This window comes from Macaca thibetana, chromosome X (genome assembly GCF_024542745.1).
Source record: "Macaca thibetana thibetana isolate TM-01 chromosome X, ASM2454274v1, whole genome shotgun sequence".
In the NCBI taxonomy this organism is placed as follows: Eukaryota; Metazoa; Chordata; class Mammalia; order Primates; family Cercopithecidae; genus Macaca; species Macaca thibetana.
The window spans coordinates 146,952,008-146,977,980 of record NC_065598.1 but is presented as its reverse complement, the minus strand read 5'-3'; the positions used below and the strand labels follow the sequence as shown (position 1 = coordinate 146,977,980).

Below are 25,973 nucleotides of genomic sequence, written 5' to 3'. Positions count from 1 at the left end.
AGAGGCTGAGGGCCTGCCCTTGCTGCTGCGGGGATTTCCTCCTCGGAGTGAGCAAGCAAGAGAAGTCCCTGTATCTGTTCACTCCTCTCACCTCCCCGTCTGTCCTGGGCACTGCCCCGCCTGGCATCAACTCTTGAGACCAATCCTTGGCTGCCCAATCAGACCCCACTCCCACTTCATTTGGGTAAACTGCTGTTGGTCTCATCTTGAGCTCACAGAAGATACACGTTCATGACAGGAAAATTAGAAATATATGGAGGAGCAAATATTGGAAATTAAAATACTTTTTATTTCCACTTTCCAGAAGTATCTTAGAAGATTTTGGTACATTAACTGATTATTTTACATTTGGTATTTAAGACAGTTCCCTTTGCATTTTCTGTATAAATATGTTTTTATATAAATGGGGCCATAGTATTGATACTGTTTTATAAGCTAATTTTTATTTAATTTTATATTATAAATGTGTTTTTCATGTCAGTAAATGCACATAATCCAAGTAAAATGTAGACGAGATTTAGTAAAATATTTTAGCAATTAGAATGAACACACCACACATTTCATTTATTATTACTTGTTTTGGATACTTAAAAAAAAAGTGAAAAGCCTTCCTGTCAGGCCAGAGCATAGTTGACAATGATGATAATCCCTGTTGTCACTAGGAAGTGTAGCATTTCTTTGTGAAACTCAATAAAATAGTATCTTTTTTGGTAATGTCTTCATATAGATGGATCACAATCTATTTAAACAATCATCTACTATTATATTCTGTGTTTTAATGCTATAAACAACGCTGTAAAGACCCTTTTTTTCCCTATAGCATTTTGCTCCTATGTAAGTATCTGCCTAAGATACAGACAGGATATTGAGATTGCTATTTCAGAAAGTAGACACGTTAAAAAAATTGATACATATTGACAAACTGCTGTTCTGAAAGGTTCAAGAATTCCCACTCCTATTATCAGTGATGAGCATGCCAATTTCCCCTCACCCTTGCCAACACAGGTATCATGGGTTGAATTGTGTCCCCTGAAAAGATATGTTTAAGTCCTAACCCCCAGTACCACAAAATGTGACCTTATTTGGAAACAGGGTCACTGCAGATGTAATGAGTTAAGATAAGGTCATACTGCAGTGGAGTGGGCCCTAATCCAATATGACTGGTATCCTTATAAAAAGGGGAAATTTGGACATAGAGACATACACATGCATGTGCATGCACATGGAGAACACCATGTAAACATGAAGGCAGGGATTGGGGTGATGCTTCTATAAGCTGAGGAACACCAAAGATTGCGAGAAAACAACTTGAAACTAGGAAGAGGCAAGGAAGGATTTCCCTACAATTTTCAGAGGGAGTGTAGCCCTGCTGACACCTCAATATCAGACTTCCAGCCTCCAGAACTGTGAAAGAATACATTTGCTTTGTTTTAACCCATCCAGGGTGTAGTACTTTCTTATGGCAGCCATAGGAAAATAATGCAACAAGATATTGTCGTTCTTGTTTTCTTACTGTTTTTCAAAGTAATACATGGGTATGGTGGTAGAATTAATAATGATCAATTTCTGAGCATGTAATATGTGCAAAGCATTTCTCTGAGGGCATGTATTAACTCACTTAACCTTTGAACAACAGTTTGAGGTGGGTGGTGGTATTATCTGAGGTTTATAGATAAGGAAATCGAGGCTCAGACAGATTAAATAATTTTCTCAGGGTCACACAGTTGGTAAGTGGTAGAGCAAGATTTGGAAACAAGGCAGCAAATTTGCTCCAGAGTCTATAAGCATAATAACTACACGGACCACTCCCTTTTTACTTTGCATCTAGAAGGAAGGATGTAAGGAGAGAAGGAAGGCAGGAAGAAAGGCAGGGAGGGAGGGAAGAAGGAAAGAAAAGAAAATTTAAAAATCAAATAACAGAAAGGTATATACTGAAAAGGAGCAGTTCTCATTTTAACTACTTATGTTTTACTTCTGATGGTTCCCTCCATAGTTCTGAATAATGAGCTTATACTGCTGTTTTTCACCTTTAGAGACGAAACATTGATTCCCTACTCTAAGGTATATGAGTGCTTATCTCACTTCCATTGGCCCTACCTCTCCTTTCCTTCAAGTCTTGATAGCTGGATCAAATAGTTAGCTATATTTATTGATCTATCAACCCTTCTGTCCTCATATCCTCTCCTTCTTTCTTCCAACTTCTGACAACTAAAAGTTTGCTTTCATTGTAAAAACAGATTAAAATGTACACTTAGTTCTTGTGGTAGGGAGAATAGTGGCCCCCCAAAGATGTCCACATTCTATTCCCTAGAACCTGTGAACATGTTAGGTTACATGGAAAGTGGGGATTAAGGTTCCTAATCAGCTGATTTCAAAATAGATTATTCTGAATTATTCAAGTGGGCATAATGTAACCATGAGGGTCCTTATAAAGGAGAGGCAGGGAGACCAGAGTCAAAAAGAAAATGAGTAGAAGATATTTTACAGCTGGCTTGAAAGATGACAAATGGGGCCACAAGCCCAGAAATGTGGACTACCCAGAGAAGTAAAAAAGGCGAGAAAACCTATTCTTCCATAGAGTCACCAGAAGTAAAGGCAGCCCCACTTACATCCTGATTTTAGCACAGTGAGACCCATTTTAGACTTCTGACCTTCAGAAGTATAAGAGTATAAGTTTGTGCTGTTTTAAGCCAACAAGCGTGGGGTAATTTGATAAAGTACCAATAAATAGAAAACTAATACAGTTATATACCCCTAATTAAGCTTTCAATACTTTCTCTATAGATTGATTTAAAAAGCTCAAAACCAGCAAGAGAAATTTGTATTATTATGACTGTGTAAATACTGTCTTTTGTTAGGATTGCATTTCTTCTTTAAGGGCCTACCACCCACTTAAATTTCCCTAGTTTTCTGTAGAAAGACGCTTCAGAGTATTTTAGAAAAAGGCACTCAGGTTATCTTTCTTTCGACTGGGAAAGTAAACATATCGATACAGCCATTGTGCCTATGGAAGTAGGGCTTGTAACTTTTCCAAGTTCAGATCTGCAGGAAATGTCCCTATTTTCCATTCCCATTCTTGAGACCCTCTCCCTTTGTCCCTGCAGCCTCCAGGTCTGTGTCCTCTCTGGGCGGTGCCAGCAGGGACCTCCCTTGTAAACTGAGCTCCCTCTGCAGCTTCTCATCTACACTGAGGCCTGCTTTCACCATTAGCACTTTCTGAATTCCAAAATTCTCTTGAGCTCTTTAATTCATTCTTTACTGTTGTTTTCTTCCTTATGGGTTTATTCTATTTTACTGTTTTCACTGGCACTTGATGAAGTCTTAAGAGAAAGAGGAGGTAAATGTTGCTGCTCAGTCTGCTATATGAATTGGACATCTTTCCAACTTTTTACCTACATTTTTTAGGAACTACATTATTTCCATTTTTAAAATTTACATCTCGAATATAATCTGGAGTTTTATTTTTGGTTTGCACTATGAGGTAACCAAATGTACCAGTATCCATGAATGAATAATCCAGTGTTTCCTCAGTGAAATGAGATGCTGCTTTTATCATATACTAAATTCATATGTGTGCACATACATACACATACAAATGCATAAATCTGTGTCTATATTTATTATTCTCTTTCATTGTTGTCTCTCTGTCTATTTTTATATGTATTACATTATTTTAATTATTGTAGATAAATGTTTTCAAACTGTGTACACACACACACACACACACACACACACACCATACTCTTTCTAGGAAGATACACAAGAGGCTGTTAATCATAGTTACCTAAAAGAAGGAGATGTGAAATGGGTAATTTGGGGGCAGATTTGGGAGGGAGACATTTTGCTGCACATACTTTTATACCTATTGATTTAGGAACCATATAAATATTATTACCTCACATATATATGTATTGTTTTTATTGTGACCATAAATTATGGGCATTCCTTTCTAAATTCTGCATACACTCTTCCATGTAGGGTCTAGCATATGAATGGAAATCTAGGCCAGAGAAAGGTCAGACCCACAATCCATGGATGTTCTGATTGGTATGGCTGGCTTTCTCTCCAAATGCTGTCAGTCCTCACTATGAACTAGCTTCAAGCAGAGGCTGTCTGCTCTTTGCTCCAGATTCAAACATGTATTAAATAAATGAATGAAATTCCTCAAAGTCTGTGGCTAGTTGTTGACACCATCCCCTATTTTCCCTAATTTGGCGAATTATTACATTAATTTTCTAAAATGATAGTTTGGATGTGTGATCCTTATATATCCATCTTTCCTAGAAATTTGATCATTTGTTAGAATGACATTTTTATTATTATTGGCATTGTATATATTATTTCTTTAGATGTGTAGCATAGGTAAGTAAAGATAATGCATAAAACAGGACATAAAGAAAAATCAGAGAGATGGAAATAAAAAGAAAACAGGAGGCAAGATAAAGAACAAGGAATAGAGATAGAGAGCGGGAAAAATACCTAAGATAGATTTAAGAAAATATATCCACTTACTTTTTTATGATGAGTTAATTTGCCAAGCTAAAAATTCCTCTTGTGTGTTTCAAAACCTTAGAAACTAGCTATGTTGTAAATGTGTTTTATGTTCTATTATGAAATATTTCACATTTAACACAGATGGAATTTAATAGACTGAAGTGCAAAGGCAGGAGAAAAATCTCCCAAATCACTTAAAGGGTCATCCCTCATAATAAGAAAGACAGAGAGACACAGCAATAGGGGAAAGGAGGGAGAGAATCTAACAAACCCACTTCAGGAAAATATAGTCAGTTACGTAAAGCATTATTTAGCTAAACTGTGCGGCATTTCTGATACATAGATAATAACTAATTTGTGAATACATATGCATTGTATGTTTTATATTGTACCTTTGAATATTTCATATACAACATACACAACACAGATGGTATATAATGAGCTTAATATGCTGGGTCACAAGGGTGGAGGTGGGATGGAGGAAATTGTGAAATCTTCCAGTTTGATTAAAATTTCAGTTCTCTCTTTGGCAGGGAAGAAGATGTATAGAGATGGAAAATATCAGAGTTGTGTTTAAGAAAACTGATTAAGTTAATTGACATAATAAATTAATTTGCTAAGCTTTCTAAAAGTCCACTTGTAAGTTCCACGCATAGAAATGATCTAAGTTGTGAATACTTGTTAATATATAAAGGTGTCTTTCCATTGTCCCTTTGACGATTTCACACTGGACCCAGATAGTCTGCAATACAAGGACAGAAACAAGGGAAATCTTTGCAACCTAGTAAAAGGTGTTAGTTCTTACTAAAGAGAATTCCTTTCACCTCTTCAGAAGACAGACAACAAGACATAATGAGAAAGAAATAAATATAGACAAGGAGAGGATTGAGGAAAATCAATGTGTTCAACTGTTTTGAGTCAGTTATTCAAAACAAGTGGTTAATTTTATAATCTTTTGAAAAGTCCATTTGCTTTGTCTTTTAGATCCACAGAATGTAATTAATTTATGAATATTTATTACATCTTTTATATATTAAATATTTCACATGATCAGAGATAGGATTAATAAGTAGGGTTTGGAAATGTGAGACTAAGATGGAAAAGAGAGAGAATTGCCTAAGCTAATCAAAGTCCAACTCTCATGAAAAACAAATCCCCAGTGCCTTCTCAGCGGGGAGAGAGTGAAGGAAAGGGAAAGGACAGAAAGAAGTAGAGATGGACACAGACAGAAGATAAAACAAAGAAAGAAAAGAATTGAAAAAAGAAGCAGAGAGAAAGAAAAGAGATGGAAACCCCAAAGTTGTAATTTTTCATTTGCTAAACTTAAAATAAGCCTACTTGTATTTTTTGTGTTCACATAAACAAGCTAAGATGTGAATACATATTCAATATGGGTTGTATATTGAGCCTTGGATGACCGGGTGGTGCTTCCTAGGTTTAGGTACAAGGGAGTGGGTAGAGTAGAAAAGTGGGAAATTGCCTCTTTCGGGAATCCTGCTAAAACCAAATGTGGGTGAAGGAAGAGAGGTGAAAAATAAGAAGCTCTGATAAGAGTGCTATTAGAGCAGGCATATTGCAAGGGTCTTTGAGGACTATTTTGGAGAATCTGGCTTTTACTCTTTGAGAGATGGTAAACCATTGGATAGTCTTGAACAGAAGACAGACAAGATCTGACTTACGTTTTAATAAGATAATTTCTGGCAGGTATACTATGAATGTATTGAAGAAGTGTCAAGGACAGAGCAAGGAGACCAGTTAGAAAGCTATTACAGTACTCTAGGTGAGACATGATGGTGGCTTAGACCAGGGTGGTAGCAGTAGAGGTGGTGAGAAGTGGTCAAATTATGGAAATATTTTGGAGAAAGAACCGGAATAGTTGGCTGATTGATTTTTTGTGTGTGTTATGTGTGTGTGTGTGTGTGTGTGTGTGTGTGTGTGTGTGTGTAAATGTGTGAGAGAGAAAGGAGGGAGGGAGAGTGAGCAAGATAGAGCAACAGAACACGGTGGGGTTGAGAAGTCAGTGGAAAGTCTCTTGGGGGAGCCATTTTGAATTGGTGTGGGGGATGGGGAGAGTGAAAACCAAAATCTTGATTTTCATGTTAAGTCAGGATGCCTATTAGATCCCCAAGTAGTGATGTCTAATATATAAATCTTAGAGTTGAGTAGAGAATCTTAAGGCTCCTATAATAAAGTACCACAAACTGTGCAACTTACCAGAAATGTGTCTCACAGTTCTTAAGGCTAGAAGTCTCAAATCAAAGCATCAGGAAAGTTAGTTCTTTCTAGAGATTCTGAGGGGGAAAATCTGTCCCTTGCCTCTCCTTAGTTTCTGGTGGTGGCTGTAATCTCTGGCATTCCTTGGCTTGCAGCTGCACCACTCCAATCTCTGCCTTTTTTTTTTTTTTTTTTTTTTTTTTGAGACAGAGTCTGGCTCTGTTGCCCAGGCTGGTGTGCAGTGGCCCGATCTCAGCTTACTGCAAGCTCAGCCTCCTGGGTTCACACCATTCTCCTGACTCAGCCTCCCAAGTAGCTGGGACTACAGGCACCCGCCACCACACCTGGCTAATTTTTTGTATTTTTCATAGAGACGGTGTTTCACCCTGTTAGCCAGGATGGTCTCGATCTCCTGACCTCATAATCCGCCCACCTCGGCCTCCCAAAGTGCTGGGATTACAGATGTGAGCCACCGCTCCCGGATTTCTGCCTGTTTTTTACATATCCTTCTCCCTGTGTGTCTGTGTTTTCACATGGTGCTCTCTTCTAAGGACACTAGTCGTGTTGGATGAGGGGCCCACCCTACTCCAGTGCTGCATGACCTCATCTTAACTAACTACATCTGCAATAACACTATTTCCAAACAAGGCCACAGTCTGAGGTAACAGGGGCTAATGCTTCAGTATATATTTTTGAGGGACACAATTCAACCCATAACAAGTAGGAAGCCCAGGTAGAAGATATACATTGGGGAATTATTAGCGTTTAAGGTATTAAAGACATAGGCTGGATGAGAATGGCCAGTGTCTGAGTGAGACAGAAAAAAGAAGTACAAGTACAGAGCTTTGACATCCTCCAGTGTTTAGAAATTAAAAGGAACAGCAAAGGAGACTTTGGAGGAATGGTCTGTGAAGTAGGAGAGAAACCAGAAAAGCATCATGGCCTAGAGGTTCTGTGAAGAGAGTGATTACAAGAGGGATGAAGGATCAACTGCATAAAGTGCTGCTGAAAAATCCAGTAAGAGGGAGGATTGACTAATGCATTTAACAACATGGGGTAATTATTAGTGCCTATCTCACAGAGCTGTTAGGAGGATATAAAGTTAACACTCCACAAACACTCAGAAAAATATTTTGGCACACAGTAAAAATGCAGTAAGCACTCACTCTTATTTTAGGAGTGGGATAATGTAGGTCAGTTCACATTCTGCTATGTGAACTTTTGGGTCTAACCAAGTAGGTACATTAGAACAGCAGAGCATAATGGTTAAAAAGCATGAACTGTGGACAACCTACCTGGGCTTGACTTTGGGCTTTACTACTTACCAGCTGTGTAACCTTATGCAAGTTGCTCCATCTCTCCTTGCCTCAGTTTCTTGAGTTATAAAATGAGGATAACAATAGTACCTACCTCATAGAGTTCTTGTGAAGATTAAATATTTTATAATGTTAAAGTGCTAAATGAGTGCCTATCACATAGAAAGTGCTGTAGAAGGGATTTTTATTTTATTATTATTTAAATGAGAACATTAATTTACTTGAATGAATTGTGTCAAAATTGTTCTGAGCAAGCTGTATTGGTACGCTGATGGCATTGTTTTTTTCACACACACACAAAAAAACACACTGTTTTGTGATTGTTAAAGGGCTTTGGTTATATGAACTTGGGAGGTGCTGGAATACCCTGTCTTGAATATAAGATTAAGGAGTTTTGTGGATTGAATTGGGGCCCAACTTGATTTAACAATGTTTATGTAGCTACATACTGCCTAATTTTACTCTCTGTCTAGGAGAATATGTCGTCATGACAACCCACTTCCATCTCAAGCGAAAAATTGGCTACTTTGTGATCCAGACCTACTTGCCATGTATCATGACTGTCATTCTGTCACAAGTGTCGTTCTGGCTCAACAGAGAGTCTGTTCCTGCCCGTACAGTCTTTGGTGAGTGATAATTTATGGAGCGTAAGGGAAAGTCTTACCATGCAGAGTCACAGTGGAGGTGAGAAAGGTGGAAGAATGATTCCTGGAGAGAATGGGAGAAATGCCTGTGCCTAGCAGGAGTAAATGAATCATCAGACCATGGGGTTTTAGACGACAGAATTCTTAAAGAGGAAGTTAGAATAAAAAGACTGTTGGACCAGTAAGATACTGAAATGCTTCCCATTTCAGTCCTGCTTGCCCCAAAAGCTGGAGAGGGAATTATCCTTTAGTGAAAAAGAGAGGAATTTAGTGCACAGAGTGGAGAAGTCAAAGGGTTATAAACCAAACTGTCTGAACAGAGTATTGGATTGGGGACTTTGTTAAGATCCGCTTTTTTTTGTATGAGTGTTTGACTTTGTGGCTTCTTCTCTAGCCTTTTTGAAAGTATGAATTATCTGATATTGTGTAAAAGCCACACAAAGTTTAAATGATTTCTTAATAGTACCTACAATCAAAGGCATTTTCTTCATCATGAGTATACTGATGTCTAGGAAGACATTTGCATATCATTAGCACTTTTTCCTCACAGACTTAAAACATATAAAACATTTCTTGCCTATTTTTCCCACTGTTGGAGATAAATATTTTAATTTTTTCAGCTACTAAACTGCCTCCATGGCAATGGTACCTTTGAAGCATATACTTGAGTGTACTTGGTATCCACACAGAAGGTGTTTCTGCCACTATCCTGAAGTTTTACTGGGTAGTGAAATAAAAAGTAAATTATATTTTGGAAGAAGCAGCATTGTAGGTCAGGTATTGTAGGAGATATTAGTGGAGAAAGAGAAAGAGTGACCCGTAAAGTAGGAAAAAGAAAGAATAATCAAAAGGATGTGATATTATGGAAGTCAAGTGAGGAAAGTATTTCAAGAAGCAGAGAATACTCATGTGGGTTGAATTGTACTGAGTTTACATGAGATGCAGACAGAAACTGTCCGTTGGGTATTGTGATATACTTGGCTGTTAGTGATCTTGGAAAGAACAGTTCTAGTGAAGTGGAGGGAGCAAAAGCTGTATGAGAGTGGGTTAAATATGCTCACTTTGGGAAATATAACAAACGAGATACCCTGAAAAAGCTTCCTTTATAAAATCCTAGAAAAGCTAGATAAAACATAGAAACCATTCTTTTTTAATTTTCTTTCTTTCTTTCTTTCTTTCTTTTTCCTTCTTTCTTTCCTTCTTTCTTTTTTTCCCTCCCTCCCTCCCTTCCTTCCTTCCTTCCTTCCTTCTTTTCCTTCCTTCTTTCTTTTTTTTTTTTTTTTCAGACAGAGTTTCACTCTTGTCGCCTAGGCTGGAGTGCAATAGAGCATTCTTGGCTCACTGCAATCCCCACCTCTCAGGTTCAAGCAATTCTCCTGCCTCAACTTCCTGAGTAGCTGGGATTACAGGCACCTGCCACCACGCCTGGCTAATTTTTTTTTTTTTTTTTTTTTGTATTTTTAGTAGAGACAGGGTTTCAACATGTTGGCCAGGCTGATCTCCAACTCCTGACTTCAGATGATCTGCCCGCCTCAACCTCCCAAAGCGCTGGGATTACAGGTGTGAGCCACAGCACCCAGCCGAAACCATTCTTTTAAGCTAATGTCTTGACGTGAGCTTAAAAGAAATTAAAGGAAATACACAGGGGCCCAAACGAAAGAAGAAACTGAAAATGGAGTGTTAATCACATGAACTGGTACTATTATGGCAGGAAGATAAGCAGATGGACTCCTGGTCTTGGTAAACAAGAGTTTGACTTTTAAATTTATATAAGAAAGACATTTACAACTAAGATTGTGGTAGGCGGAATAATGGTCCCCGAAGATACCCATATTCTAGTTCCTGGAACTTGGGAGTGTGATCTATACAGCAAAAATAAATTTGTGGTTGTGATTAAATAAAAGATCTTGAGATGGAGAGATTATTCTGAATTATCTGGAATGGGGCCTAAATGCAATCACAATATCCTTACAAGAATCAGGTAGAGGGAGATTTGACTGTGGAGGAGAAAGCAGTGTGATGACAGAAGGAGGAAAGATTTGAACATGCTCTGCTGTTGGATTTGAAGAAAGAGGAAGGGGATCATGAGTGAAGGAATCTGTCATATAGCTGTAGAAGCTGAAAAAGATAATAGATTATTCCTTTAGAGCCTCCAGAGGGAGTGCAACCCTGCTAACACCTTGACACTGGACCAGTGAAACTAATTTCAGACTTCTAGCATCAAGAATTGTAAGAAGACATTTAGTTGTTTTAAGCAACTAAATTTGTGATAATTTGTTACATAAACCAAAGGAAATTAATACAAGGACACTTCCCATAAATTCAATATCATTGAAGAGTTATGCTTGCAATGCAAGAGAGTACTAGAAAAATACACTTACCAGTGCAGAGAGACAATAAAGAAGCATGTTTCTTTTGGCCTGGGCTTTGTGTGAAATATGAGATTCCTTGATAATTCATTTGCTAATTCAAACTTGGCCTCACGTTAATTTAGAATTTATATTTACATTAATTGCATTGATGTGAGAACCTGCAAGTTAATGTTAATGTAAAAAGTGATTGCAGAATTTTTTATGTAAGAAAAAAAGCAAGAATAGCCAATATATCCTTCTAAAAAAGAACGAAGTAGAGAGACTGGGAGTGGCAGCTCATGCCTGTAATCCCAGCACTTTGAGAGGCTGAAGTGGGAGTACTGCTTGAGCCCAGGAGTTCAAGACCAGCCTGGGCAACATAGGGAGACCTCATCTTAAATTCTTTCTTTTTAATTAGCCAGATGTGGTGGCACATCCCTGTGGTCCCAGCTACTTGGGAGGCTGAGGTGAGAGGATTGCTTGGGCCTGGGAGGTTGAGGCTGCCATGAGCCACGATCATGCCACTGCACTCCAGCCTGGCTGACAGAGTGAGACCCTGTCTCAAAAGATTTTTAAAGAAAATAAGAAAGCCTAAAATACAGCCATATATATGGAAACTTGATTTATGATAAAGATGGCACTGCAGAGAATTAATTTGAGATTGATCATGGATTTAAATATAAAAGTTAAAAATATGATTCACTTAGAAGAAAATATAAGGCAATATCTGTGCACCCTTTGGTAGACAGAAATTCCTGAGTTCACAAAAACATAATAACAATAAGGAAAAGAACTAATAAATTGGACTTAATCAAAATTAAAAATTTCTTCTCATCAAAGGATAACATTAAGATAATGAAATGGCAAGCTATAGCCTGAGATAAAGCACACTGTATCTGTGCAGACCTAAAACATATATTTTGAAATATTTATATATTCTGAAAATATAAAAAGCTTCTAAAATTCAATAATAAAAGGTCAAAGAATCCAATTTTTAAAATGGGCAAAAGATGTGAACAGATACTTCACCGAAGAATATATACAAATGCCCATAATCATGTAAAAGGATCCTTAACATCATTTTTTTTTTGAATTAGGGAAATGTAAACGAAAACCTCATGGTGACATCACTTTAAATACTAGAATGGCTAAAATAAGCACTGACTGTATGAAATGGTAACAGTGGCTTATTCGTCAAACAATACATTTAGAATAAAATACTGGAACATAATGTAATATATATCTGTTGAGATGGGGATATATGGAGATAAAATGTTCCAAGGACTTTCACTGTCAGAGAAAAGTGTTAAAGTATCAATTAACGTTATTTATTTTATTTTATTTTTTGAGGCGAGTCTTGCCCTGTTACCCAGGCTAGAGTGCAGTGGTTCCATCTCAGCTCACTGCAACCTCCACCTCCTGGATTCAAGCAATTCTCCTGCATCAGCCTCCCGAGTAGCTGGGACTACAGGCATGCGCCACCATGCCTGGTTAATTTTTGTATTTTTAGTTGAGAGGGGTTTTCACCATGTTGGCCAGGCTGGTCTCAAACTCCTGACCTTGTGATCCACCTGCCTCAGCCTCCCAAAGGGCTGGGATTCCAGGCAGGAGCCACCATGCCCGGCCTAAAGTTATTTTATTTTATTTTTTAAGTCAAGGATGCATGCTGACTGAAACTCTCATACATCTGCTGGGAAAGTTAAATGGTAAAATTACTTTAGAAAACAGTTTGGCAATGCCATATAAAGTTAAACATATGCTTACTATATAATCCTGTAATTCCATTCTTTAGGTATGACCAAGAGAAATGAAAGCATATACTCACACACACTTATATGTAAATCATCCCAGTATCTTTATTCACAATAGTTAAATACTGGAAACAATTCAGATATCCATTACTGGGTGAATGAATAAACAAATTAGGTAGATTGCATTGGGAGTTATACCTGATATAAATGACGAGTTGATGGGTGCTGACGAGTTGATGGGTGCAGCACACCAACATGGCACAAGTATACATATGTAACAAACCTGCACGTTATGCACATGTACCCTAGAACTTAAAGTATAATTAAAAAAAAAATTAGGTAATATCAATACAATGGAATGCTGCTGTGAAATTAACAGGAACAACCCACAGATAGATGCAACAACATGAATAAACCTAAAAATATGCTGAGTGGAGGAAGCCAGACACAATTGAGTACATACCGTAAAATATTTATACGAAACTCTAAGAGAAAAATCTAATCCATAGAAAATGAAAGCACATCAGTGGTTACCTAAGACCAAGGAGGGGATGGTATGGGCACAAAGGAATCTTTGGGGAGATGGGAGTATTCTATAGATGATACTTATGAGAAAGGGCAGAAAGGGGTATCACCAGATGGTAGATGTCTCAAAGGAGCACAGGTTACGACAACACTGTGATCTGGTAATGGTCTAAGAAGTGCTAGACATCAAAGAAAATATGGATTGTACCTCTTGAGCTCTTGATTCTGAATTATCAACCACATTTTGAGAACCAAAACAGTGTATTCAAGAGGAGAGTCAGGTTTCAGTTAAGGCCAAAAGGGGTTTATGCATTCAGAGAAGAGGTTGAGAAAATAGGTGGACTCACTAAGTCATAGAGTGGCAGAGTTAGGCAGTAAGAAGAGTTTGTGATAAAAGGTTCATAAGGGTATGGGTGGTAGGGTCAGATAGGACTTTGTAAAACAGAATTAAGCCTGACTGAAAGTGAATTAACAAATATCCTTGCCCTTGTGGTGGTGTCTGAGGTAAACAGATATATGAAATGTGATTAATTCTGATTATTTCCTATGGGGAGAATGGGTACTCATTTTGAATGCTGTAGTCTGAAATACCTAAATTTTTTATCCTTAGGACCTAACTCTGTATAAGGCACAAAACAGACAGTTAGCAATGTTGGAGAAAAGAAGACAATAAGAGCTACATTCATCATCATAATAATATATTTAATAATTACTGCAAGAAAAGTACGTTATTAACTCTGATGGGAACAAATATGGTATAGTGGGCTACTTGGCTGTGCCTGAGAATTAAAGTCCTTTCCACTCATCACAGATGTGGTTTGGTATAAGAGATACATGTCATCACGTAAGTGCACTAGAAGTGCTCAAAGGAGACGAGGGAGGACAGTCAGTTCTACCTGAGCCTTTTCAGAAATATTTTTCTAGTCTTGAAAGAGAAGCACTGGTGACAGGCTGAATATCTTTTAAAATGCCAAGAATCTCTTCGTCCATCCATGAAGTGTACCAAAGGCTTGATTGAGGGCCCTACCAGCTCTGACTAGCTAAGAGCTTTCAAAAAGTTGACGGTTTTAATTAAGCCCTAGAGACTAGAACTCTAGAAATCTCTACTGAGATATGGCACAGAAACACTTATGTTGCAATACAGTTCTCTCCATCTAAGCACTAGCAGCACACTGCTATGAATGTGTCAGAGTGGACAACTGCATTTGCTAATAACCATTAATCAAGTAGCTTGTTTCTCCCATTAAGTAACTCCTTGCTTGATATGATATGAAGGTTTTCAAGGCCTGGATCCATTCTCAGAGACTACCAGGTTACAGATTCAGAGTTTGTTAATAAGTATTAGCTATGTGGCAGATTCCTTACATGGCTTAAAATGTGTTTTGACTAATCACCCTTGATTACTCCCCGCCTAGTTGGTGCAAAGGTACTCCTTTAGGGTATTTCTGTTGAAATTGTAGAGTCTTTTGCAGTCTGGATTTTCATTTATATAGCAAATATATAAGTAAGGTACTACAGCAGACCAAGATAGAAAAGGAAGCCCCAGAGGCTTCAGCACACATGGTTGACCCTCTGGGTAAAGTTAATGGACACAGTGCCTTCTCTGCTTGATTTCGCATATAGCCTCTTTCGCCTCATTAGGAATTCATTCCATGTCCCGCTTGACCCAGGCTAAGGAGGCTCACTTTCTGCATCCTCTTCAGCATGCCAATGCTCAGAAAGACATTCTGACCATTTCCCCTTCCTCAAGTTTGAATGACTTTGTACATCTACTGCTTTATCAAAATCCTGGGGGACAGAGACAGTAGGGAATATTCATAAATGAGCAAAATGGAGACACAGAGAGAATAAAGAAATTGCCTAAGATACAAAGCAAGTAAGTGGGAGCACTCAGAACATCTAACTTCTAATGTAGTACTCATTGAGACTAGGAACACATTGCTAGCAATTGTAAAATTATTATGATAATATTGTTGTTAACACTAATTATACTATTATAATTAATTATATAGTATGACAACACTATTGTTCAAACAACAGTAAAGACAATAGTCATGTTAATTACAGAAGCTACTATTTATGGAATGATTACCCTGTGTCAGGTATACTATAGACTATATATATATATATATAAAATCTTCAATCCCCAACAAATCTCTGTATTATCTGGTGTTATCACCCCCCTTTTACACATGATAAACTGAGGCTGTCTGGGGTAAAACACCTTATTCAAGGTCATATTACTAGTAAGTGAGGTTGCCCAGTTTTCAGCCTAGTTCATTCTGACTCTAAAGCTTATACTGTTAATCACAATTTTATATATATATATATATATATATATATATATATATATTCACATGCATAACTAAAATATGAAAAGATTAGAAAAAACGTAAAATATAATTTAAACGTAAATAAAATTTAGCCTTGAATTTAGAATAACACTACCCCCAAAAAAGAATCAATTGATCTAAAGACAAGCTTGGATTTGGCAAAAACTCCCGAGAAACAGATTTCAGAATAGTTTTCATCGTTCACAAAGCCCAGTAGCGACCTAGGGTGTGATGCAGCTACAGAACCACTTTCCACAATAGTTTGCTGCATTATCAGAAGAGTGTCCAAAATTAAGGAAGTAAGCATCCTACTGAATTCTGACCATGTCTTGAGTCTTGGGCTCAGTTCTAGGCTATTCAGGAAAAAAAAAAAGCCAGGATAAGAAAGGAAGTAAACAAGAAAAGGAGTTCATGAGGTGAACATGAATCTCCATGTTCATTCTGAAGATGAGTAGTTTCGCAAGGAACCATAGCCCTTTTTAAGTCTCTGAAGGCCGGTTCTGTAGAGTAAGGAGCAGATTTTTTTCCTTGCATGGCCACAGAAGAAACTCCAAGATCGGTCTGTGGGCCAGTAGCTAGAAGAAGCCAGATTTCAGTTCGTGAGCTAGTTTTTCTCTAATTAAAATGCTCTCTTACAATGAAATGGGCTACCTGCTCTTCAATGGAAATATTTAAGCAGAAGCTAGAGGACAACAATTAAATGTAATCCATTGCAGATGCCTATATAGTCTTCTGCCAAGTGGGATGGGCTGGTTACTAGGTGGACCCATCAGATTTGATAGTCTGGTGTTTTTTTGTTTTTTTTTTTAAATTTAATTTTATTTTAAAAGGGCCATTTTGAGTGGGGTAAAGCTTCTTCTTTCAAATAGGTAATCAGTGATTTCATCAAATAAGTTCTCAAAGTCTTTCAGTTGCAACTGGTTCTCATCTTTTCTCTCCTCAGGTGTCACCACCGTGCTTACCATGACCACCTTGAGTATCAGTGCCAGAAATTCCTTACCTAAAGTGGCATATGCGACGGCCATGGACTGGTTCATAGCCGTCTGTTATGCCTTTGTATTTTCTGCACTGATTGAATTTGCCACTGTCAACTATTTCACCAAGCGGAGTTGGGCTTGGGAAGGCAAGAAAGTACCAGAGGCCCTGGAGATGAAGGTGAGATATAGCAAAAGAGGAACTGAGAAGCACCCCCTGAGAGACCTGTATTGGGACCAGGAGTGGGCAGTCTATAGCCTGCAAGAACTGGGCAGGGCTATGTGCTATTCACTGGGGTCATCAATCCAATTCTCAACTGGAGTGCTTCTTGGCAACCTGGCATGTTGTCTAAGGGCAAAGAAAAGAGGGCAGGTATCATGGAGAATTGATGTCTTGTGGTGAAGGATCAAACCTAAATGTGATGCTGCTAGATTCAAGGGGGACCCATTGGTACTTACAAAGTCGCTCAAAGGCTTGGACTCTATCTTCAACCCAGAGTACAATCTCTAAGGCCACCTCTGCCCCTCTTTCCAGTATATTCAAATTATAGTCAAAACAAAATGATCATTTTTCCTTCTGTGTCTGCTTATTTTGTATTCTGTACCTGAGATGCTGTTTGTTTTTTCCCCTGCCTGCTAAAGACCTACTCATTCTTTAAGACTCAACTGAAATGTTACTTTCTCCATAGAGCCTTTCTGGAATCATTCAGATTTACCTTTTCTTGAGGCATGGGTGATTCTGATATTAAAATAATTTATTTGTATTAGTTTTTGCCTTCCTCTCACTAGACTTGAACATTTTGAGGGCAGGGGCTTGTCTACATCTTATTTCTAGCTAGCCAATATCCTTGCATAGCATCTGACTCACAGTAAAAGCTGAATAAATGTTGACTGGATTGGTGCATTGATGGGAATGAAGAAGAGAGATTAAAATCATTAAACCAACTACATTGATAGGAATAAAACGTGAACACAGTGAAATCAAGATTGTTGTCCCTGGCTGCTTTAAATAAGTTCAGGTCGCTAGAACTAGGTGAAGATTATCAAAATATGCTAAGAGGAACTGGCAAATGTGATCTCAGGACCATCCTGGTACTCCTCAAATAATCATGGAGAAGAGAAATGGTAATGATTTTTCAAATTGGGAGAAAATATGTATTGCATAGAGTATAGATTGATGAGTTGGCAAAATTTTTGAATAATTTTTACTTCTTTAGATAAAATTTATTAACTCCTTGCTATAAATTATGAAGAAATAAGTGTAGTTCTACTTCCTTAATCTACTCTATCTACCATAGGATTTTTTTCGTTGGTTTTATTGTACTTAATCTAGTTGTTACCTTTGTACCCTTAAAATATATTTATTCCTCTATAACTTGGTTTATCAGCTAGGAACAGGGTCTGTTAGCCCCCCACCCACGATGAATATAAGGAAATCAGTACACCCCTACTCCTACCTCTCCTTCTCTCTACCAGTTCCTGTCATCTCCTTACTTCTGTTTGCTATACTACTATTGCTCCATTATTACATTTTATAACACTTATATCCTTCCATGCTATTGTAAATCTTATAATTGTTCAGTCATAGTTCTACATTTAAATGGGTTCTTTTCTTAAAATCGTCCTTGTATCTATCATTTCTGTTCATTGTATATTTACATCAATTCCTTTTTTTAACTTTTAAGTTCAGGGGTACAAGTGCAGGTTTGTTATATAGGTAAGCTTATGTCATATGGGTTGGCTGTATGCTGTACAGATTATTTTATCACACAGATATTAGGCCTAGTATTCATGAGTTATTTTTAATGATCCTCTCCCTCCTTCTTCCCCCCACTTTCCCAAAGGCCCCAGTATGTGTTGTTTCCCTCTATGTGTCCATATGATCTCATCATTTAGCTAACTTCTATACATTTCTTTAAGATGGTCTCATGGGAACCATATTTTCTTCTGTTTTGAATGTATAAAATCAATGTCTATTGTGTTTATACTTAAATAATAGTTGAGCTGTTGTACAATCCATGGGTCACATTCTCTTTCTCTGATGACTCCGTTAAGGCATTAATTACAATACTCAATTGGTCATTTTCTTCCTTTTGTAACAAAGTTTGTGTTAGTACCATGATAGTTAGTCTTCAATTATTACTTGAAGTTGCATTAGAGAAATTTTTTACTACCCTTGTTATGTATGGAAGTATCATTTGGGGGAGTAACTGAGAGAGTTGGCAGGATAGTAATGAGTAGCTGAGAATGAGTAGTAGAGAGTAGTTTGAGCATCACTTGTTGTCTATATAATTTCTTATGAGTAGTCTTCCCTGGAGTTGTGATTCTACTTCTGACTAGTAAGAACTTTCCCTTGTTCACAGGAAATCCCTCTATGTTGATACAGGTGTCTGTGTGCATGTCTCTGTGTGTGTTTGTGTATGTGCTTGTGCACGTGTATGCGTGTATAGTGTTATATTCTTTAATCTTCCAGTCTCTGTCTCCTCTGCCACTAAGTGGTAGTCAGAGTTCTGGGATGTTCTCATTACCAGCTTGAAAACTGATTTTATTTCAAAACAGGGATTGTTTCTTTCCTTTGTCAGGTCATGCCACACACTTTTGGGACACTATCCTTGACCAGAAATCTGGAGCAGCAGGTATCCTCAGTGTCATCTTCACCCTGATCTGATTTTCACTGCACTTCACTTTCACTTTCACTTCACTTAGGAGCCCTTACTTTTTGGGATTAAGGTTATAAAAGCTATTAAGTTTCACCAAAGATAGAGTTTTGGTTTTTATTTCTCATCTTACTGTTTTTGGTTGGTTCCAGAGAGGAAAAGTGAACAAAGATATCCTTACTCTGACATATTAAACTGGAAGTTCCCTAAAATATATTATTAAACAGATAGATATTTTAGGAGCAGTTAGCAACAATCAGTGATATACAGCTTGAGTTCACTAATAAAAAATTATATCAAACTAACCTCATGGGCATTTATCAACAGTTTATTGGACTAGTGGACCAGAAAATGTCATAGATTTTAATAAAACATTTGACTAACTTTTTAAAAATTATACCTCCATGAAGAAAAGGAAGCAGGCTGGGTGTGGTGGTGGCAGATTGCTTTAGCTCAGGAATTTGAGACCAGCCTGGGCAACATGGTAAAATACCATCTCAAAAAAAAATTAATAATTATCTGGGCGTGGGTGCACATGTCTGTAGTCCCAACTAGTCAGGAGGCTGAGGTGGGAGGATCAGCTGAACTCGGGAAGTTTGGACTACAGTGAGCCAAAATCGCACCACTGCACTCCAGCCTGGGCAACAGAGTGAGACGATGTCAAATTAAAAAAAGAAGAGAGAGAGGAGAGAGAGAGACAGATAAAGGAAAGAAGGAAAGAAGGAAAGAAGGAAGGAAGGTGAAAAAATAGTACAATTAGGCTGATGTAGTTGGTTGACCAATTCAAATCAAATAGAATTAACTGATGGCGCTGGGTGCAGTGGCTCACACCTGTAATCCCAACACTTTGGGAGGCCAAAGCATGCAGATCACTTGAGGTCAGGAGTTCAAGACCAGCCTGGCCAACATGGTGGAACCCCATCTCTACAAAAGTACAAAAAATAGCCGGGCATGATGGCATACTACTTGGGAGGCTGAGACAGGAGAATCACTTGAACCTGGGAGGTGGAGGTTGCAGTAAGTCGAGATTGTGCCACTGCACTCCAGCCTGGGCAACAGAGAGAGGCTCTGTCTATAAATAAATAAATAAATAAATAAATAAACAAATAAATAAACTGATGGAATGACAGACACCAAACTGAATGGAGGTCCCTGCGGATACGCTACAGGACTTTGTCTTTGACCCTGCTTTTTCTTTTTCTTTTTTTTTTTTGATTTATCTTATTATTATTATTATTATACTTTAAGTTCTAGGGTACATGTGCATAACATGCAGGTTTGTTACATATGTATACTTGTGCCATGTTGGTGTGCTGCACCCATCAACTCATCAGCACCAATCAACTCGTCATTTACATCAGGTATAACTCCCAATGCAATCCCTCCCCCCTCTCCCCTCCCCGTGATAGGCCCCGGTGTGTGATGTTCCCCTTCCCGAGTCCAAGTGATCTCATTGTTCAGTTCCCACCTATGAGTGAGAACATGCAGTGTTTGGTTTTCTGTTCTTGCGATAGTTTGCTGAGAATGATGGTTTCCAGCTGCATCCATGTCCCTACAAAGGACACAAACTCATCCTTTTTTATGGCTGCATAGTATTCCATGGTGTATATGTGCCACATTTTCTTAATCCAATCTGTCACTGATGGACATTTGGGTTGATTCCAAGTCTTTGCTATTGTGAACAGTGCCGCAATAAACATACGTGTGCATGTGTCTTTATAGCAGCATGATTTATAATCCTTTGGGTATATACCCAGTAATGGGATGGCTGGGTCATATGATACTTCTAGTTCTAGATCCTTGAGGAATCACCATACTGTTGCTTTTTCAAATGTTGTTATTAATGACTCAGATGAAGACATATAGGGTAGAAGACTCAAATTTATAAGCTGGTATTAATGAATATTGGTTGGGGAATGAGTATTTTCTGAATTAGGAATCAAATAGGATTTCTAATTTGAAAGGACAAGCTTAAATTAAAATATTAACATTTGCTAAATCAAATATAAATTCTTACACATAGGTACAAAAATAGATATGGGATTAAAAAGCTTAACAATTAAACATTGAAAATAAAATGCTAGGATATGAAGAAAATGCAAACTAATGTACACCTACTTTGTGGTACAACTCTTGAAAAGCTCAATTTGATTTGGGTCTGAGTTAAGAATCACCTAGAACTAGTGAGGGGATAAGCCCTTTTTATTTTGTGCTGTTGGGCCCATAATTAGAGTACACTGTTCCAGTTTGGTTACTACACTAGAGGAGGGACAAATGCCTCAGGGGGATGATTATTGCTATTTTCAGATACCTGCAAGGCTTCCATGATGTTTTATAAAAAATGAGACATATTTTTTTTATGGCCAGCAAGAGGAGTGGAAGTGGTTTGAAGACAGAGAGAGGACTCAAATAGATTGTTAGAAACTCTAGAGCTAGACATCAGAAATGATGACCATTTCTCCATTTAAAAAGTGCTAAAACTTTAAATAGAGAGAACAAAAAGAATATTATAAAACTGTTTTGCAAAGATAGTGATCTGTCTTCCTCTTTAGTCTCTCTCTATGGTCAGTCCCTTTAAGTTATCTCAAGAAGCATATTATGAGAATTGAAAAAAAGTATGGAATGCACAAAAATGGATCTCTAATGTACAGGTGCTATGCTTTGTCTGCACTGCTACAATGTGGAGCAACTAATAGTGAGATCAACAGAAAAAAACTTGAGGTGCATTGGAAGTGAAAATATTAGAATTTAATAATAACTAATTTTCTTTTTTCTTCCATTAAAGAGGCATATTAAACCTTTTTGCTTCCTAAAGCTAGAATGGGTGAGCATAAAACAGTTTTAAAATAATATAACTGATTTTAAAATTTATTTGTAATCTGTATTATGATCAGGCATTATATAAAATGTGAGAGGAAACATTATAAAGGAAAAAAAGAAGATATGGAAATAAAACCTCATTTTCTAATGAAGATAACTCACTACCCTGTAACCACACTCTAGAAAATAGATGAACTGTGGATTTTTGATGATCAACCACATGTTTTTATCACTGCTTCCTTTGAAGATTCCGCTAAAATGGAATAAAACAGGTATAAAACCACAAGGTGAGCAGGACAAGGGATGTCAGTCAGACAAGAGATATTAACACATCTATAGAAGAATGAACATGGATGGAGGTTGTAACAACTGATTTATCAAACTGCAGTAAAACATAACCCTGGAGAAATTCAGTGTTAAGAAGCGCTAAATACAATAGAGAACAAAACAAAAGTCTGTGTACAGAGTAGTTGAGACTCCAGAGCCTGCTCAATATGTGAAATGTCTCTAGCCAGATGTATACTCTCCAGGAAAAAACAGCAGGGTTGCTCTTCTAAAGAAACTGAGCATCCCCAGAGGAAAATTTTTGCATACTAACATTTTGAAGTACCGCCTCAAAATGACCTACTTTACCTAATCATCCTAAATCACAGCCCACCAATCAACAAGCTCGGGTTAGCTACATGAGCAAACAGACATCTTCTCTGTTGCCAAATAATACTGGGATATCAAGGATCACCAATTAAAAGTTTGCAATGTGAAAGAGAATAGCAAAGATTAAAACAAAAACAAACAGGCAAACAAACTAAAAAGGAACACCTCACCTTGAAGGGAGGGGACAGACATAATTTAGGAAATTAAAGAGAATGTAAGAAAAACAAAACTTTTACTTTAGATTTGTAAATATATAATATTAATAAAATAAGAACAGGACGCTATACAAAAAGAAATTAGAGAATAAGGAAGAGGTATTGAAATTAAAAAGAATTGCCAAAATAAAAATTTCAATAGAGAAGTAGGAAAATAAATTAAAGGAAATCAATCTATAAGTAGGGCATTAAAAAAAGAATGTGAAAGGAAAAGTAAGAGATCTAGGAATGAAACCAGGAAGTTCATCCAAATTTAAAAAGAAAAATTATATCAAGTATCTTTCCCAACCACAATAGTATGAAACTAGAAACCAATAAAGAGAATAATTTTGGATAATTCACAAATACATGGAAATTAAACAACATTCTCCTGAACAACCAATAAGTCAAAGGAGAAATTAAAAGGGAAATTTAATGTATCTTGAGAAAAAAATAGGCATACAATGTACCAAAACTTATGAGATGCAGCCAAAGCAGTTCTAAGAAGAAGGAAGGTTATAGCAAGAAACACCTACATCAAAAAAGAATAAAGATCTCAAATAAGCAATCTAACTTTATGCCTTGAGGAACCAGAAAAAGAAGAACTTAGCCCAAAGTTACTAGAAAGAAGCAAAGAATAAAGATCAGAGCAGAAATACATGAAATCAGGAATTTAAAAAACAATAGAAAAGATCATTAAAACTAAGACGTGTTTTTTTTCAAAAGATAAACAAAATAGACAAACCTTTAGACTAAGAAAAAAGAGAGAAGACTCAAATACAAAGAATAAAAAATGAAAGAGGAGATGTTAACAACTGATATCACAGAAAAACAAAGGATCATAACAGATTACTATAAACAATTATATGCCAACAAACTGATAATCTAGAAGTAATAGATAAATTCCTAGACATACATCACCTGCTAAGACTGAATCATGAGGAAATGGAATATCTGAACAGACCAATAATTAGTAAGGAGCTGAATCAGTAACAAAAAGTCTCCCATCAAAGAAAAGCCCAGGACCTGATGCCTTCACTGCTGAATTCTACCAAGCACTTAAAGAAGAACTAATACCCATCATTCTCAAATCCTTCCAAAAAAATGAAAAGGGAATACTTCCAAACTCATTTTATATGGCCAGCATTACCCTCATACCAAAGACAGGCAAATATACTACAAGAAAAGAAAATTACAGGTCAATATCCCCAATGAACAAAATAGATGTAAAAATCCTCAACAAAATTCTAGCAAACCAAAGTTAACAGTACATTAAAAGAATGATTCCCCAGAACTTCTTAATAAATAAATATATGTGTGTATATGTGTGTGTGTGTGTGTGTGTGTGTGTGTGTGTAATGGCTGTAAGGGTTAAATCGTAAACTTAAAAAAAATTATTCACCTTGACCAAGTGGGATTTATCCCATAGTATAACATGTGCAAATATATAAATATGCTACACCACATTAACAGAATGAAGTCCAAAACCAGTTCGTCATCTCAATAGATGCAGAAAAAGCATTTGACAAAATTCAACATTCTTTCATGATAAAAGAAAAACCTGTCAACTAATTAGATATACAAGAAATGTACCTCATCACAATAAAGGCCATATATGACAAACCCACAGCTAACATTATACTCAATGGTAAAAAGTTAAAAGCTTTTTCTCTAAGTTAGTAACAAGACAAGCATGTCCACTCTCACCACAGTATTGGAAGACCTATCCAGAGCAATTCAACAAGAGAAAGAAATAAAAGGTATCCAAATTGGAAAGGAAGAAGTCAAATTGTCCCTGCATATGGATGCCTGATCTTATATATAAAAAACCCTAAAGACCCTACAAAACAAACAAACAAACAAACAAAAACCTGTTAGAACAGATGTGATGGCAGGCTCCTGTAGTCCCACCTACTTGGGAAGCTGAGGCAGGAGAATGTTGTGAACCCGGGAGGCGGAGCTTGCAGCAAGCTGAGATCTGCCACCACACTCCATCCCAGCCTGAGCGACAGAGCGAGACTCCGTCTCAAAAAAAAAAAACAAAAACAAAAACAAAACAAAAAAAAAACAAAAAAAAAAGAAAAGAAAAGAAAAGAAAAAAAGTTGAACTCACAGAAGCAGAAGGTAGAATGGTGGTTTGGTGGTTACTGGGGACTGGAAGTCAAGGGTAGTTGTTGTAGTAAAATACAAAATTTTACTTAGATAAGAATAAGTTCAAGAGACCTATTGTACAACAAGGTGACTGTAGGTAATAGCAATGTTCTGTACTCTTGAAGACTGCTAAGAGTAGATTTTAAATGTTCTAATCACAGAAAATGATAACTGTGTGAGGCAATGCATATGTTAATTAGCTCAATATGGCCACTCCATAACGTACACATATTTCAAAACATCATTTTGTACATGATAAATATATGCAATTTCATCTGTCAATTAAAAATGAATGAATAGAAATAAAAATTATAAAAAGTGAAGTACTAAAGTGACAACTGCGCAGCAGGCAAATTTGCAAAGGAACCAGTCCAGTTTGCAGATGGATACTAGAGGGATTTATATAGTCATTTATAATGTTATCACCACTGGTTATTGATAGAACTAAAAATTTTGCTATAATTGTAGTAGAGGATTCAGGAAGAGTTACATTTGTGAAATAAATCATTATTTATCATGAAAAGACAACTGGTAGTAAGCAAAACTGGTAGCAGTATAAATATATTGTATAAAAGTATAGAAATAACTATTAGAAGTATTAATATCACCTAAGAGAATTAAAAATAAACACCTACAAGGAGCTGGACAATGGGTTTGGGTGCATTGGGGTAAGGGTTTCTTGATTTTAATAAGTTATCAACTTCAATTTTTTAAACTATGTCCATTACTACTTTAACTTATTCAACATCAAAAATAATAAAAGGAAAGTTAAGTGAAAAAACAAATCTCAACATTTAAAAAGAGGAAAATTATTCTTAGAACCATTTGCAAAATTTATATAACTTCTTGTATAAATTTTGCAAAAAAATAGTAATGCTTGGACTCTCTTTTTTTG

General features: G+C 36.9%; 1 protein-coding gene across 2 annotated transcripts in view; it reads left to right on the top strand.

Moving 5' to 3' along the window:
* Positions 1 to 25,973, top strand: part of GABRA3 (gamma-aminobutyric acid type A receptor subunit alpha3) — a 290,138-nt gene that overhangs the window by 251,748 nt on the left and 12,417 nt on the right. For both annotated transcript variants that reach the window (XM_050775341.1, XM_050775342.1), the window contains exons 8-9: positions 8,498 to 8,650; positions 16,572 to 16,783. In XM_050775341.1, coding sequence (XP_050631298.1) covers positions 8,498 to 8,650; positions 16,572 to 16,783 — 365 coding nt within the window. The remainder of the gene's footprint in view (positions 1 to 8,497; positions 8,651 to 16,571; positions 16,784 to 25,973) is intronic.